This window comes from Mustela lutreola, chromosome 7 (assembly GCF_030435805.1).
Source record: "Mustela lutreola isolate mMusLut2 chromosome 7, mMusLut2.pri, whole genome shotgun sequence".
In the NCBI taxonomy this organism is placed as follows: Eukaryota; Metazoa; Chordata; class Mammalia; order Carnivora; family Mustelidae; genus Mustela; species Mustela lutreola.
The window spans coordinates 61,260,800-61,278,459 of NC_081296.1; the positions used below are offsets into that span (position 1 = coordinate 61,260,800).

Genomic DNA, 17,660 nt, shown 5'->3' on the forward strand with positions numbered 1-17,660 from the left:
AATACCTTAGTAATGAGGTAGGGAGAAATTGTCAAACTTAAGAAGTGATGGGCTAATTTATCATAGGATAACTTTCAGAGACTAGATTCTAATGTGTAAGGAGCTCCATCTTTTAAGTCAAAGACCTGTATTACTTTCCTGCTGGTCTGTCTGACCATGGCCACTGGTAAGACTAACCTGGGGAGCCTGAGGGGGAAGGGGTAGTCAAGGTCAAGAGTCAGACTCTGAGAAGAGAAAGAGCATAGAAAAGTGTGTGTCTATCGCAGTATAGAGGCCTGTCGGCCTGCCTAAGATAAATGATGCTGGGGTTACCCAGTATTTCATACTGTCTATTGCTCTCTTCTCGGAGTTTTATTTTCTTACCCTTTGGAAACATTCCACATACACTAGTCAATGGTACTTTCATCGGCTGCTGCCGCGAGGAAGAAATTTCCCTTTACGTTGAGGAGTTAATGAGTTTGGTCTTGGTGTTGTTTGTTTTTTACTTCAAGAGTGAAGAGTGGCTTTACTTATTTCATTGACTTTCGTCAATATTATCCATGTGTGATAGTTATACCAAGAATTCAGCAATACGTAGTGAGGGAGTATTATCCAAGCAGACAGAAATGAGAGAGATTTCCATAGCCCCTAGCTTGTCTCCACGATTACACTTACTTATATAGAGCCAAAGCTGGTCATTAACCCCTTTTCCCCTGGTTGTTGAGAAACAACCTGAGGACAGTACTTTTTAGAGACTTGAGGAATATCAGAATATCAAGGGATCTGCGCAAATCCACGGGGTCTGCTGAACCTGACTGCTGATGTCCAGGCTATCACACACTGACTGGAGGGCTAGCCTGATAGCTGTGTCCTTCTAAAATCACATTAAAAACAAGCCTTGTGGTGTTAAGGCTCTCTATCCTGCAATTATGTCTATCCTGCAGGTAATCACAATGAGGAAAATACCAAGACGTTGCCTTCTCCATCCAAAGCCCCATAAACCCTGTGGTACTGAGCTTTCTTAAGCAACACAGCCACTTCCACACGTCCCCAAAGACCGTGTAGTATTCTTTGTTCCTTGGCCTGATGCTGCTGTGTTCAAGCCTGCAAGGAGATCATGGCTCAGGAGTGAATTGCCAGTTGGTATTTCATCTTTGTAGCTTCTTATACACTTTCCCTGACTTTTTCTCCTAAAGGGAGACCATAAAAATATCATCATTTGCTTACAGAAGAAGCTGTTCCTAATAATGATCAACCCACATTGGGAAGCCAGACTGGCAAGTTAGTTATAAAATTACTTATAAATAACTTATAAAATAAATAAGTGTGATCTTCTGTAAGAAGATCAAAAAAGTAAATGAAGGCATGTGCTTGCCATCTAGTCCCACCGTACTAGATAGCTAACAGAGCTGACTCTTTGAAGGTGGTGGCACTACAGGCAAAAACTCTACTTCTGTACTCCTGAGGTCACTTCCTTGGTCCTTGTCATCTACACAACAAAAGTGAGTGACATATTAACAAGTATGCCCTGGAAATATTACTAGAGTATATATTTTCCACTTGCAGACGTGAATTGGTCACCATCATTTAAGAGAACTTCTAACAAATATCACCAATAGGTATTTAAAACAATGATATTTTGTGGGGTCATTTACTTCTTTGTTTTCATTGTTTAAAAGACTTTCTATTTTTTTTTTTAAATTTTATTTATTTATTTGACAGACAGAGATCACAAGTGGGCAGAGAGGCAGACAGAGAGAGAAGGGGAAGCAGGCTCCCCACTGAGCAGAGAGCCTGATGTGGGGCTCAATCCCAGGACCCTGAGATCATGACCTGAGCCGAAGGCAGAGGCTTAACCCACTGAGCCACCCAGGTGCTCCAAGATTTTCTATTTTTAACACAGTTTTAGATTTACAGCAAAAGTGAGAGGTACAGAGATTTTTCCATATACCCTTGTCCCTACCCAGACATAGTCTCCCCTATTAGCAATATCACTCATCACAGTGGCACATTTTATTTAACCAAAAATGTTTTTAACTTAAGATAGCTCATTGTAATCAAAAAGGAATCGCAGATACCAAATCATGTAAAAGTTAACCTGTATTTAAGAAAAGTCGTCATTTAAGACTTTATTTTTTTAGCACACTTTTATATTCACAGTAAAATGGGAAGTACAGAAATTTCCAGTAATTCCCCTGCATCCACACAGGCACAGCCTCTCCCATTATCAACGTTCCTCACCAGACAGTCCATTTTTACAACTGATGAACCCGTATTAACCCATTATAATCACCCGAAGTCCATTATTTACTATAGGGTTTGCTGTTGGTGTATTTCCTATGGATTCGACGTAATCCTTCATCATCAAATCATACAGAGTATTTTTACTGCCCTAAAAATGTGTGCTCCATCTACTGACCCTCTCCTCCCCCCAAACCCTGGCAACCACTGATCCCTTTACTATTTCCATACTTTTGCTTTTCCAGCACATTTACTCTTTTTTTAAAAATTAATTAATTTATTTATTTGACAGAGATCACAAGTAGGCCGAGACAGGCAGAGAGAGAGGAGGAGGCAGGCTCCCTGCTGAGCAGAGAGCCCAATGCAGGGCTCGATCCCAGGACCCTGGGACCATGACCTGAGCTGAAGGCAGAGGCTTTAACCCACTGAGCCACCAGGCACCCCACATTTACTCATTTTTTTAAAAAGATTTATTTATTTGAGAGAGAGACAGTATGAGGAGGGACTGAGGGAAAGGAAGAGAGACTCTCAAGCAGACTCCACACTGAGCATGGAACCCAAGGCAGAGCTGGATCCCACAACACTGAGATCATGACCGGAGCTGAAATCAAGAGTTGGATGTTTAACCGACTGCACCACCCAGGTGCCCCAACACTAAAATTAACCCCATTATTTGGAGTGCAGACCACAACCTGAACCATGATTTGAGATCAGTTATATCGAGATGCCAATTAATTGCTTACATGACTTTTTTCATTTAAAAAAGTGCCTGGGTGGCCCAGTCAGTTGGGTGTCTGCCCTCTGCTCAGGTTATGATCCCAGGACCCTGGAATCAAGCCCCCAGAGTGGGGGGGGGGGGGTCCCTGCTCAGTGGGAGAGTCTCCCTCTTGCCCCTGCTCATGCTCTCTCTCACTCTCAAATAAATAAAATCTTAAAAAAAAAAAAAATACATGGCCTAACCCAAAAAACAAACATTCCAGCTAAAAAAAAAAGGGGAGGGGGCAGAAGACATGAGTAGACATTTTCCCGAAAAAGACATACAGATGACTAGTAGATACATGAAAGGATGCTCAATGTCATTCATCATCAGGGAAATACAAATCAAAACTACAACGAGATATCACCTCACACCTGTCAGAATGGCTAAAATAACAACACAGGAAACAGCAACTGTTGGTGAGGAAGAGGAGGAAAGGAAACCTTCTTGCACTATTGGTGGGAATGCAAACTGTTGCACCGACTCTGGAACAGTATGGAGTTTCCTCAAAAAATTAAAAATAAAACTACCCTATGATCTATCAGTTCACTAGTAGGTATATACCCAAAGGATACAAAAATATTGATTCAAAGGAGTACACGCATCCCAATGTTTATAGCAGCATTACCAACGATAGCCAAATTATGGAAAGAGCCCAAACGCCCAGTGGCTGATGAATGGGTAAAGTGGAATATTACTCAGCCATCAAAAGTAATGAAATCTTGCCATTTGCAACAGTGTGGATGGAGCTAGAGAGTATTATGCTAAGCAAAATAAGGCTGCCAGAGAAAGACAAACACTGCATGATTTCACTTATATGTGGAATTTAAGAAACAAAACAAATGAACATGGGAACAAAAAGAGGCTAAGCAAGAAATAGACTCTTAACTATAGTGAACAAACTGCTGGTTACCAGAGAGGAGGTGAGTGGGGGGATGGGGGAAAGAGGTGATGGGGATTAAGGAGGGCAGTTGTGATGAGCACTGGGTGTTGTATGGAAGTGATGAATCATTAAATTCTACACCTGAAACTATAAAGCAAAAGGATAAAATCATCTTTCAAGTAATATATATATGTATCTCTTAGCCTCATACTTGTTATTCAAAAGTAAATAGGTTGACAATCTTATTACAATTCAGACAGCTATTTGGAATGGGAAAGAGCAGATGATTTAAAAAAAAAAAAAAACCCACAAACAATAAAACATTAATTAGAGTCACAGAATTAAACTGGGAGGAGCATTAGGCAGTGTGTAATTCAATGGATCCATTTCATTTTCCCTCTCGGTTTTAAAAGCAAAGAAAGCAAATAAAAATTGGAGAGTAGAACAGAATCGAAATCAGGAAGATCAAGCAAAATTCCAAGCAAGGCCATTAAAAAAACGAACCATAATGTAATGTGAGCCAACTCCTACCTTTACAAGGGAGAAGTCAGTGGGTAGTCCAGTGGGCTCTTATTTTTCCCCCCATTTCAGCTCATCTAGATCTTTCCCCACAGTTCTTGTCTGTGAGTATTTGTCAGATACCGTTGATCTCGCCGCCTTAGAACATACCTGGAAAGTAACAAACAGAGAAGAGTGGTAGAGCTGGCCATGTTTTGATTTAAAGATTTGATATTTTTATTAGTGCCCCAAAGCTGGAATCTAGTGGATCTGGCTATCCTAAGAACTAGCCTCTCAGTCTGTTGTCCTCTTAATCTGTTGCCCAGGTCCGAGATGTCCCTGGACCATTCTTTAGGAAGAAGACTTATTCTCCTGGAAAGGAGGGTTGTTTATTTTTTTTCTCTTTCCCCCTAGAGGTTTTGATGGGTTTCACTGAAGTCCATACACTGGGGTTTTCTAAGTCTTTTTTCTTTCGATTGAGTTCTTTTTGTCCAATGGAAAACATACATGAGACCCCAATATACAAAATAGAAAAAATGAAGCTTTTCCAGCTAAGGCGGGGTTTGTAGATGCTGGGATCTGGAGGATCACCTATTTCTCCCTCCTCTCCCTGAGGTGTCTTTGCTGAATGTTAAGGCTCTTAAGAAAACAGTTGGAAAACACTGCTCTACAGTATTGGTCTTCCCATAGTGACAATGAATATAAAAGAGCCCACCTCCTGGGTCTCTGTCTGAGCTCTTGACTGGCTGGTGCACTCAATTCCTCTCATCATGAATGAAAGCACTTCTGTTATTATTAATAGCATCATGATTTCAATATTTTCTGCCTTGTGTACTATGAACCTATGAAATGCTGGATGTCAAAAGAATAAAGGAGTTGTCCTCCCTCAGTCTCATCAATGGCTGCGCCCTGACTTGGTTTGATTTAGCAGTGGGCGTATAAACCAGCCTGTAGAAAGCGTAACGTATGCCCAGTATAAACTCTCCCAGAAAATGAGTTTGCGATAGTGGGGAACAAGCCTATGAATGGAAAGGCATGTCACTCTTTGTATTTCACTTAGCTGCCTTGTGACCCCAGGTCTCTGATGGGTGGGGAAAAAAAGTATCATTTTGTAGATTATCCATCTCTTTTCAATGATAGAAGGGAATGATGTTCTGTGCCACTTCTACATTCTAAGCAGAAGCAGACTTCCTTCCCCAGATAGTTCTAATGTGAAACCAAGGTTGCAGATAGCATCTATAGAGTAAGGACTAAGCAGGAACTTCAGAAGACATGAATCCCAGCACTTTCATCTTTCCTCAGTCGTTTTGGCAGCACTTGAAATTTACCAGGACCCTCAATAACACATTAGGGATTCATTATAATGAGAAAGAAGAAAAGCTAGGGGGTTCAGTAGTCAGTTTTATCAAGGCATTTATGAATTGAACATAGTTATTTTCTTTTTCTACCTTCTTTGTCTGATTTTTCTCCCTATACTTCAGATTTTTTTTTTTCTTTTTTAAGGCAGTACCATGGAACTTTGAAATCAAGTCTAGATATTTGTCTGTGAGTAATCATGAGCAGCTATGTGTGATTTTCTAGAGTAAATATTTAGGCCAGAAACAAAAATAGAACCAACACCTGGGCCAGAACCAAAAGCAAGTCCATATGCAATGGAGCCAAGGGGGAGATGGAGCATGCCGGTGGCTGGCAACTGTCTAACTAGTTCTCTCTAACTCAGCAGAAAAGCTCTTACCTCCTAAGAGAGAGAAGCCAATTTCAGGCTCAGAGAAAGTTGTATCAACCTCTCTGAACCTCAGTCTTCTTCTGGGCGATGTCATGTGGATACTTTTAGGAATCCTGGAATGTATACATAAGTTGACATGTATAAATATTTAGCACATTTGGGTGGCCTTGAACACCGTTTCTTTTTGCTTATTCAGGACTCAATCAGCTCATCAGTAACTAAAACAAGATTTTCAATGTTTTAACCACCACCACAGGATAAATGTAAAAGCTAATTATTCTACAACTAGGGGTATTTACTATTTAGACTTGTTCAAGGTGGAGGAGGGGGACTACCACGATGCCAATCATTTGTCATGTAGATATTTGCTAACAACTGACTTGTGCGAGGCAGAGCGCTTGATGAAGGAAGAGGGTGGAGACCCAGATAGGCACAAAGCATGACCATTGTCCTCAAGTAGCTCCCCGGGTTTGAGGGAAATCAGACACCTATACAGTCCTAAGATGAAAAGTCCTTAAGTGCTTGAAGAGAGAGCAAAGTGCTCTTTCACTTGAGAAAAGAGCAATTGCTTCTGCCTAAGAGAGATGAAGGAAGCTTTCATGACTTTGGCACTTAAGCTGAGAGCACAAGAATGGGAAGAATTTGAACTCATGGAAATGAGTAAGAAAGTCATCAGGGGACCAGTAAGAGCAACATGCCAAGGGGAGTAAAGCTCGCTGTGAGGAGCAGTGAGTAGTTCGCCTGGGAGTGGGAGCACATGAGAGAGGGGAAGGAAAGGGTATTTGATAAGTGATTGTATACAGTACGTGGTGGGAAGCACGCGTGCTATTCTCGCTTTTAACAGAGCTGAGGCTCAGAGGGTGAAGTGATTGTCCAAAGACCATGTAAAACCAGATCTGCATCTGAAAACATTAAGATAGACAAGCAAACTGAAGTTTAGAACAGGGCGACTTTGATTGCCAGAGTAGAGAATTTGAATCCTCTACGGTAGTTCAGGGTTTAGCAAACTATGGCCCGTGGGCCAAATTCGGCGCACTACCGGTATTTGTCAGTAAGGTTTGTGAGGACACAGCATTGCACGGCTGTTCATTCGTGTCTATTTTTTGTGGTTCCTTCCACACCACATCAGCAGAGTTGAGGAGTCACAGAGCTCATACAGCCCAAAAGGGGAGAAGGAATGGGGAGATGGGCAAAATGAGTGACAGGGAGGAAGGGATACAGGCGTCCAGTTAGGAAGTAAATAGGTCCCAGGAATAAAAGGCACAGCATAAGGAATACAGTCAATGCTTCATGATAGCGTCCTACGATGGCAGATGGAAGCTGTACTTGCAAGGGGTAGGGGAACGGTATAATTTATAGAGATGTGAAAACACTATGCTGTACACCTGAAATTCATGTAGTGTAATAAAGATAATAAATAATGTAATAATAATAATAATAATACTTAGGGAAAAACTATAGAAAATCAGTATTAATTCCCACTCACAATCTTCTAGCTATTGTAAAAGGATCTTAACAGGTCTGCATTATTTTCCGTTTTATAGATCAACCTTAAAACTGGATGGCCTCTACTTTTAAGACAGGATACCCTTAAAACCAACAACTTGATGATATTTATAGATCTTAAATATAGAACCTGGATAGCCCAAATGATCTATATTGGAATTGTCTGGGATACAGCTGCAAATCGGATAGTAAAGAAAAATAAAGTAACTTGTCCTACCAAAAACAAAAACAGAACAAATCAAAAAACACTTAAAATATTTACTCTGGCCCATGGCAGAAAACCTTTGCTAACCCCAGCTCTAGTTGATTGAGAATCACTGAAAGTTTTCTAAAAGGGAAGTGGCATTCTCAGGGTCACACATTACTGATTGAGACCATGCTTATCAGCAGGATGGAGGGAAGGAACTAGATCCATTAGAAGACGATTTTGGTGGTCTGGGCAGTCATCCGTTCACTCCCAGATTGTCCCACTAGCCTTCCAGCAAGCCTCTCAGCCAAAATGTGGGCGCTTCGAGAGTTCAGGCAGGCAACAACAATGAGGGACTTGCCCTGCATGTGAGAAAGACATCTGTGCGGACAAGCTGATCGATGGCCCCGCCTGACCCCCAAGACCACCAGACGCCAAGGGGTGACAGGAAGTACCAGAAACAGAGGCTGCCATGCAGAAATGTCACTCGATGTTGCCGTCCCTTACAATTGTGTGAGAGAGGTCAGAACGCTAACTTTTTATGTGAAGCCACTGTGCGTGCAAATGTCAGCCGCGGAATTCCAGTGTCGGCCTCCGGCATCTAAGTCTATTAAAGTCCTCTGAAGCCAATCACAGGGCAGACCCCCACTTTGCAGTCTCTGCACACATAACTTCCAAGACACTGACCCAGCGTCCCTTTCATGGGCTCCCCAGCAGCAGCTCCCGTGGCTTCTTCAGTAGGAATAGCACACTGTGCCCACAGGGTTTGGAGACTGTCTGACTGACAGACAGACAGACTGACTCACCCGGTCAGAGCAGTTTTGAAGTCAGACCTCTACACTCTGTCGTACCCATGGTGCGTAACATGGCCACACTGTTGGAACACTAAAGTGCTTATTTCCTATCTGAGGTATGATACAAAAGCAGCTGGCAAACCCCTTGCCCTCTGAAAGTGATGTGGGCTGGAACGCCCAGGACCTAGAGCAAACCTAGTGAGAAGCTGCTGATCGGGATCTTGCAGGATCAGCCTTAAGCAGCGACCATGTGCTTTTCAGGTGCGATGAAGGGACTTTCTGTTTCAGTGGGCCATAAGGGACTTAAGTATTTTACCCCCGACCTGCTTGCTGCCGGAGAATTTACAGTTCAGAGATTACTCACTCAGTCATGCTCTTACTCTGTATTTATTGGTCACTTACTATATACCAGGCACCATGCCAAATGCTGAGGAAAGAGAGGCAGTGACATCCAACTGGAACTTTAGGGAAGCTCCACTGCAGTGTAAAAGGGCGGGGGGGGGGGGGGGTGCATGAAAACGTTCACGACACAGTGAGGTGAGGGATCCCTAGAGGGGAGGTATCAACCCTCTCCAAACAAATATTACAAATATTACTTTTTTGATGTAAAAATGTGCCCTGGGGAAAAAAGGTTGAAAAATATTCTCCTTTGTTAATGAAATGACTTTAAGTGTCCTAGAAAGTCTTAGGCAGGACCAACTGCATAATTTGCGGAGCCCCTTGTTGAAAAACTCAGAATTTCAAACCAGTGCTGGTAGAGCATCGAGCCAGGTGGTCCCATGTCACTGAACGGGACACAATGCCTACCTAGTCTCACGGGCTCAGCATTCTCAAGAAAACCAAGGGAGTGGAATTTGGGGGAAGTAAAGGATTTTTTTTTTTCCAGTTTGGTTCTATAGGCTTCCATTCATTTATGACACTTATTTGCATACCAGGTACCATATCAAGGGTTAGGGTCACTGCAGTAAAATATAGCTACCCTCCCTACCCTCGGGTACCTCCAGCCTTGCTGAGAACTTTACCTGTGATGATTTTCATGATCTGGTCCAATTATGTCTTGGCATATTAAGTAATCTCAGAAAAATATTAAGCATTCCAATGAGCCTAACTTCATCTTTTTAAATATATAGTATATTGAAAATACAATTCTTCTGTACTCTGGACTCTGAAAATACAATTTTTGAATGTATTTTTCTATAAGGAACAAATATTTTGGTTATCAGAAAAAGAAAGTAAATATGAAAAAATATGCTTACTCAGAAGTTGTATAATATTTGAAATTTTATTTTTATTTAGTGTGTTACCTTAGGAAGTTTAAAAAAGAGAAATGTGGGGGAACACATGCAGCCTTTATCTTGAAGTTTTAATACAAGCACGCCTTGTTTTATTGTGCTGTACTTCACTGTCCCTCACACACACTGTGTTTTCACAAAGCAAGGGTTCATGACAACCTGCACCAGGATAGCAAGTCTGTGGGCGCCATTTTCCGAACAACATTTGCTCACTTCACGGCTCTGGTGTCACAATTTTGGTAATTCTCACGTTTCAAACTTTTTCATTTCTATTCTTTTTGTTATGGTGGTCTGTAATCAGTGCTCTTTGGTGTTACTATTGTAACTGTTCTGGATGCCATAGGCCACGCCCATATTAGACGGTGAACTTAATAAATGTTGTGTGTGCCCTGACTACTCCACCAAACAGCCATTCCCCATCTCCCTCTCTCGCCTCAGGCCTCCCTACTCCCTAAGACACAACAACATTGAAATCAGGCTAATTAATAACCCCCCAGTGACATCTGTGTTCACGTGGCACAATGGCACAAGCGTTCACGTGAAAGGAAGAGTCACGTAGGCATCTCTCACTTTGAATCAAAAGCTTGAAATGATTAAGCTTAGCCGAAGAAGGCATATCAAAAGCCAAGGTAGGCCAAAAGCTAGGCCTCTTACACCAAAGAGCCAAGCTGTGAATGCAAAGGAAAAGTCCTTGAAGGAAATTAAAAGTGCTCCCCCAGTGAACATGTGATTATTAAGAAAGGGAAATAGCCTTATTGCTGATACGGAGAAAGTCTGCGTGGTGTGGACAGAAGATCAAACCAGTCACAACATTCCCTACATCAAAACCTAATCCAGGGCAAGACCCTAAATCTTTTCAATTCTATGAGGGCTAAAAGAGGTTGTTCATGAGGTTGCAGGTAAGAGACCATCTCCCTAACATGAAAGTACAAGGCGAAGCAGTAAGTGCTAATGTGGAAGGTAGAGAAAATTACCCAGGAGAGCCGGCTAAGAGCATTACTACAGATGGCTACATAAAACAAGAAATTTTCAGTGTAGAGAAAGCAGTCTTCTGTTGGAAAAATATGCCATCTAGGACTCTCATAGCTTAAGAGGGGAAGTCAATGTCTTGCTCCAACGCTTTTTCAAAAGAGAAATGGACTCTCTTATTGGGGGCCAATGCCGCTAGGGACCTTAAGTTAAAGCCAGTGTTCACCTAACATTCTGAAAACCCAAGAACCTTTAAGAATTATACTATATCTACTCTACCCGTAGTCCATAAATGGAACAACAAAGCTTGGATGGTGGCACATATGTTTATAGCATGGTTTACTGAAGATTTTATGCCTGCTGTTGAGATCTACTGTTCAGAAAGAAGATTCCTTTCAAAATATGACTGCTCATTGACAATGCAGCTGGTCACCCAAGAACTCTGTTGGAGAGGTACAACAAGAAGAATGTTGTTTTCATGCCTGTGAACACAGTATCTGTTCTGGAGCCCATGGATCAAAGAGCAATTTTGATTTTCAAGTCTTGTCATTTAAAAAATACATTCCATGAGACTATAGCTGCCATAGTTAGTGGTTCCTCTGTGGATCTGGGCGAAGTGAGTTGAAAATCTTCTGAAAAGGATTCACCATTCTAGATGCCATGAAGAACATTAGGGACTCGTGATAAAAGGGCAGAATACGAACATTAACAGGAGTTTGGAGGAAGTGGATTCCAGTCCTCATGAATGACTTTGAGAGTCCAAGAATTCAGTGGAGGGAACAAGTGCAGATGTGTTAGAAAGAGCAAGAGATTAAGAATTAGAAATGGAGCCTGGAGATATGACCAATATGACCAAATTACTGCAATTTTATGATAACGTTTTAATGGATGAGGAGTTGCTTCTTATTAATGAACAAAGGAAGTATTTTCTGAGATGGAAACAACTTTTGAGGAAAATTATGTGAAACTGATGAAATGACAACTAAGGATTTAGAAAATTACATAACCTTATTTGGTAAAACAGCAGCAGGATTTGGGAGGATTGACTCCTTTTTTTTTTTTAATTAAAGATTTTATTTACTTATTTGACAGAGAGAGAGGGATCACAAGTAGGCAGAGAGGCAGGCAGAGAGAAAGGAAGGGAAGCAGGCTCCCTTCCTGCTCAGAAGGGAAGCTCTGCTCTGCTGAGCAGAGAGCCTGATGTGGGACTCAATCCCAGGACCCTGGGATCATGACCTGAGCTGAAGGCAGACGCTTTAACCCACTGAGCTACTCCGGTGCCCCTGGAGGATTGACTCTTAATTTTGGAAGAAATTCTACTGTGGATAAAATGCTACCAAACAGCATCTCGTACTGTAGAGAAACCATTCACAAAAGGAAGAGTCAACTGATGAGCCCAACTTTATGGCTGTCTTATTGTAAGAAATTGCCATAGCGACCTTAACCCTGGTCAGTCAGTAGCCATGAACATCTATATACTATGAAGTGTGCCCTTTAAAGTGTGCAATTCAGGGGCGCCTGGGTGGCTCAGTGGTTTAAGCCTCTGCCTTCAGCTCAGGTCATGATCTCAGGGTCCTGGGATCCAGCCCCACATCGGGCTCTCTGCTCAGCGGGGAGCCTGCTTCCTCCTCTCTCTCTGCCTGCCTCTCCGCCTACTTGTGATCTCTCTCTGTCTATCAAATAAATAAATAAAAATCTTAAAAAAAAAAAAAAAAAGCTCTTTAAAGTGTGCAATTCAATGGTCTCACCAGGATGTGCCACCATCACCGCTACCCAATTCTAGGAGAAACCCCTCTACCCATTAGCAGTCATTCCCCCCCCCTCACCCCAGCCCCTATTCAATCTCTGTAGATTTGCCTATTCTGGACAGTTCTTAGCAACACAATCTTATGTAGATTTTCGAAGTTCTTCCATGCTATAGCGTGTATCAGCTCTTTGTTCTTTTTCACAGCCCAGTAATATTCTACTGTGCAGATAGACCACATTTAGTTTATCCATTGCCATTGTTCCTTCTCTTGGCAGTTATGAATAATGTTGCTATAAACCTCTATGAAAACTTTGGTATGACTGTATATTTTCATTTTCTTGGATATGCCTATATATTTATAGAGCTAGCCATGAAATTGCTGGGTCATATGATAGCTGTGCTTAATGTTTTGAGACACTGCTAAAGTGACTATACCATTTTATATAATCCCCTCAGAAAGGTATGAGGGTTCCAGTTTCACCCACATCTGTACCTACAACACTTGTACCATCTTTCTTTTTAGTTCCAGCCATGCTATGTAGTGTCATCTTGCAGCTTAGATGAGTATTGCCCTCATGACTGATGAGGTTGGGCATTTTTTAAAAAATATTTTTTATTTATTTGACAGAGAGAGAGATCACAAGTAGGCGGAGAGGCAGGCAGAGGGGAAGGGGGAAGCAAGCTCCCTGTCAAGCAGAGAGCCCGAAGTGGGACTCGATCCCAGGACCCTAAGATCATGACCTGAGCCGAAGGCAGAGGCTTAACCTACTTAGCCAGCCAGGTGCCCCGAGGTTGGGCATGTTTAATCGGCTTATTAGCCTTCTGTATGTCATCTTTGGCCCATTTTTTCATTGGGCAGTTTGTCTTTTGATTTGAGTTATGAGAGTTCTTCCCATGTTCTGAATACACGTCCCATATCGGACATATGATTTACAAAGATTGTCTCCCATCTTGTGGGATGTCTTTTTGCTCTATTGATATGAATCAACGTATTTTAATATTTGTAGGTTTCATATGCTTCCTCAAAGCTTCCATTTTCAAAATTGTCTCTGTATTATCTGCTGAGTGGATCACAAGCCAGAGAGCCTTAAGTGTTCACTGAGACTAAAGCAAGGGCACGTAGCATTCCATAGATAGGAAGAAGCTCCTGCATTGGTCACCTGAGGTCATCTAGGGGAGTCCCTCAGTCAGCAAAGGAAATTCAGTTTTGATAACCTAGAAAATATGCCTTCACACCTGATTAGAGTTCAAATTTGATCACTTAAAGGCACTAAGAACCCATACATTGTATTTCCCCACTGCCAGTTGGTTAATTCAAAAGCACTTGGATACTGTTTAACCTGTCCTCTCTCTCTCTGCTGCTCCTCTCCCCTCCCCACTCCCTGTTTCAATTTCAGATTGAAAATGGCTCAGGAATCAGTCAGCAAGCTGACATCAGAGAAGAAAGTGGAGACAAAGAAAATCAATCCCACGGCTAGTCTGGTGAGACGCATGTTTCAACATAACCAAAAGATTTTTCATCATAACTGAGGTGCATCTGGGAGTGTGTCTGAATTTAAAGGATAAAACTCAGAGGAATGAGTAGTATCCAGATTCTCAGTTCCCATCCCAGAGTAGCCTAGGTAAGAAGGGAGTGAGGAACAAAACCCGACTTCCTGGACCTCCGCGTTCTCCCAGCAAACCCAACACAGATCGTTTCCTGATCAGGCAAATTTAGTCACTTGCCATGTCACACCCTTCCACACCCCAGGCCGGCATCTGCTTATCTCAGAGCACCTTTCTCCCTAACTGGTTGAGCATTTAAGAAAGGGGTAGAGATTATGCTCTTTAGATAATTGGGAAAACCCAGATGCAGAAAGATACAGCTTACCTAGGATCACTTCACAAAGGAGTAACAGAAACCAAGCCCAGGCTCTTGGTCCCCTGATGTCTCTCCAGGAGCTGGAAACTTAGAGACTAGTTGGCCTTTGCACCTGAAAGGGGAAGTTGTCCTCCACCTTCCCATTGGGAAGGTTCACAGTGAAGCTCTACCTATACGTTAGAGACAATAGCAGAGGTAAATGGTTAGGAACCCAAGATGTTGGGGTTCAGATCCCAGCTTAGCCACTTAGTAGTTGTAAAACCTTCGTAAAATTACTTTGCCTCTTTTGGGAAATGAGAGAAATAATACCACCTTTACTTGAGGATTATTTTGAGGAAACAGAGAGAAATAGAAAGCGGCGTATAATAAGAACTTAAAAATGTTGGCTGTTTCTGGTTATTACAAATTTTGGCAGAATTAGTCGGCCCTGCCCTGGAGAACAGCAGTGAGTGATAAGGGGGCCATCGCTCTCCTCAGCTGATTTTCAGACCATACCTCCCCTGTGCCCTGCTGTCCCCCAGCTACTTATTCTTATCCTTTTGAGTTTTGAGGACCATTTGCCAGCTACTTTAAACCTTCTGACCATCTAAATGAAGTTGAAGTAGTGAAGTGAGATTTTTTTTTTTTTTTCTGTTGATTGGCTGGGGTGTCTCTCACTCACAACAGCCCCATCAGCAAATGAATGTTGAGTGAGGTGTGGAGAAGTCGGGGTCCTACAGCTGGAGTGGGGAAGGCTGCAGTTAGCATGCACAGCTCCTGAATGGACCCATCCTCTGTGCCCTTTTGGTGGTGGGTCCAGTACATTCACTTGTATGATTTTCAGTGGCAATGGCTTCCACCCTGAGTTTTGTCTTCCTCGTTGGTCAGCCTACACTCCTTTCCCCCAGTCCCCTTTCTTGGGCCTCTATCCTAACTTTTGCAGCCAAATCTTATTTCCAGGGGCACAGAATGAATTCAGCCCTGGAGACAAAGAGGAAACAGTGGGTTTACTGTGACTTTTTTTTTTTTTTTTTTTTTTTTTTAAATAGGTGACTTCCACTGTGACCAAGCTCCCAGTTGCAATCCTCAACTTGTTAGGGTGGTTTCTTTTGTTGTTGTTTATTTGGGAATTTGGGAAGCGCTCAGAAACTGATCCTGATTCAAGCTCACAAGTCAGAGATGGGATCCAGACTCAGGATGGGTGTTCAGAAAACATCGACTTGATGATTATATGTAGGCCACCCTAGTAGCTCAGTATCACATCTCATAGATGACAAGCAGCTGAGGATCTATTTACAAAGATCTCTGTGCAAAGGAATATACCTCTTCCATTTCTTTTTTTAGTCTTTTATGTGCCGTCCCAAAGAGCAGATACACCCATTCTCATTATGCTAAATATTTTATTCCTCTAAAGTCCTAGAAACGGTGAGAATCCTCATTTCTGTTTTGTATTCTTATCTGTATATATATCTCGCCAACAGACCTTCATGACCTTCATCTTTAGAAGGTTGTCACTGGGCAGGAAGCTCAGAGAGAGCAGAGCAGAACATCCATGGCAAAATGGAAGTTTTCTCCATCCTGCATGGATTACGTCTGCTCCGCTTCCATTTTGCATTGCCTTTGTTCAGTCCCACCATCTTGACCATATGCAGATGTATTCAATTGGGGAAACAGTGATTTTTTTTTTTCTATTTAGATTCCCCAGAAACTATTCCTTAAGCATTCCCTAATTCCATTAGTAGACTGAGCATGGGGGCAGAAGGAATCTTTGAGTAACACTGCAAAGTTAGGATCTTTGTCACAGACCAGCCACTCATGGTAAAGGTCCGTCTTTTAGATGGGTGTCATTGTTTGATTGATGAGCTGGTTATTTGCTGTTTGCTTTTAGCAAGTAAGAGGAATAGATTGGGAGGAGCAGGTAACAGGATTTCAGAAAAGAAGGATAAAATGACTCATTTCTAGAGCCTTGAGTCCAACTCTACCCATCATTCTAGACCAAAACTTTGAGAAATTTTTCAAAGTTTGAGAAAAATGAAAATTTAGAACAAAGAATGATAATAAACTATTTTTTCCTTAAACAACAGAAAGAAAGACTACGTCAGAAGGAAGCCAGTGTGACCACTAACTAATACAGAGCCACGTGAGAATGACGGCAGCAAGCAAGCATTTTCTTGTATCATCCTTTGCAACACTAGTGCTGCAGAAAGTTCTTAAAGCAAGATATGTCACCAAACATTTGTTTTGCTCATCTCTTTCTGAGGTCATTGCAGTGAGCACCCTGTGCCTTCTTAAGGGAGTCCTTTGTTAAGCCACAGGAACAATGAGAAACTGTTTAAGGGAACACTGCAGGTGTATTTGATCATTGTTTCTTGTAGAGGTCCAAAGTGATACCATTACAAAACCAGAAAAAATACCAATATTTTCCAAATGTTTTTAAAATTGGAGATTTCAAGCTTTCTAATCCAAGCTTGATATATATAAACTTGTGACAGGAGAAAGATCTTTTGTGACAATTGCCTTGAGGGGATTCAAGCCTTGATCCTTCCACACTGCTGGTGTGACTATCGATCTTAACTTTGATCCTGTTGCGGCAAGATCCTACAACTTCTTTCTCACCAAAACTGTTGAACCCTACCAAAACTATTTTTTAAGACATCCAAGACTATGTATTTTCCAGATGAGAGAAATGGTTATTTTGTTGTTGTTTTTTTTCATATAATGAAAAAGACAGAAAATGGAATTACACATGGGTAGAAAGGGAGTTAAATAGCCATAAACTTCATCCTAGAGAAGAAATTACTGTACAGGGAGTTAACATCAGCTATTAAGCAAGACCCATTCTTTTGTTTTTATGTGTTTTGTGTTTTTATTGTGGTTTCCCTTGCCCAGCAGAAATTCTGTACCCTTATTCCTGGAATAAACAGTGATACCCAAGCCAGCACAGGCTTGGAGGTCAAAGTACCTGCTTGGGCAAGTGATCCAGTCATAGCCCATTTTGTACTTCAGGATGTTTGTGAATAGGTAAGTCCATATTGACTTTTATCAAAGCTCTGCATCTTGTTCTGGGATTGTGTGATCTGTACCACTCCCACCAACCTCAGGAGGCAGTTTCCAGACAGAAGAGCAAATGCTACTAGCAGCTTTTCATCATGACCTTGACTGACAGGGATGTGACCAAGGATGAAGCAGGAGTCTTTGATGTTGAAAAAATTAAGAGCATAAAAATGGTTCCTTATATCAA

General features: G+C 41.8%; 1 protein-coding gene across 4 annotated transcripts in view; it reads left to right on the forward strand.

Annotated features, from left to right (window-relative positions):
- FMN1 (formin 1) overlaps positions 1-16,860 on the forward strand; it is a 406,869-nt gene extending 390,009 nt beyond the window's left edge. For all 4 annotated transcript variants that reach the window (XM_059181087.1, XM_059181090.1, XM_059181088.1 and 1 more), the window contains 2 exons: positions 13,977-14,061; positions 16,504-16,860. In XM_059181087.1, coding sequence (XP_059037070.1) covers positions 13,977-14,061; positions 16,504-16,548 — 130 coding nt within the window. In that variant the 3' untranslated portion in view covers positions 16,549-16,860. The remainder of the gene's footprint in view (positions 1-13,976; positions 14,062-16,503) is intronic.
- Positions 16,861-17,660: the final 800 nt, after the last annotated feature.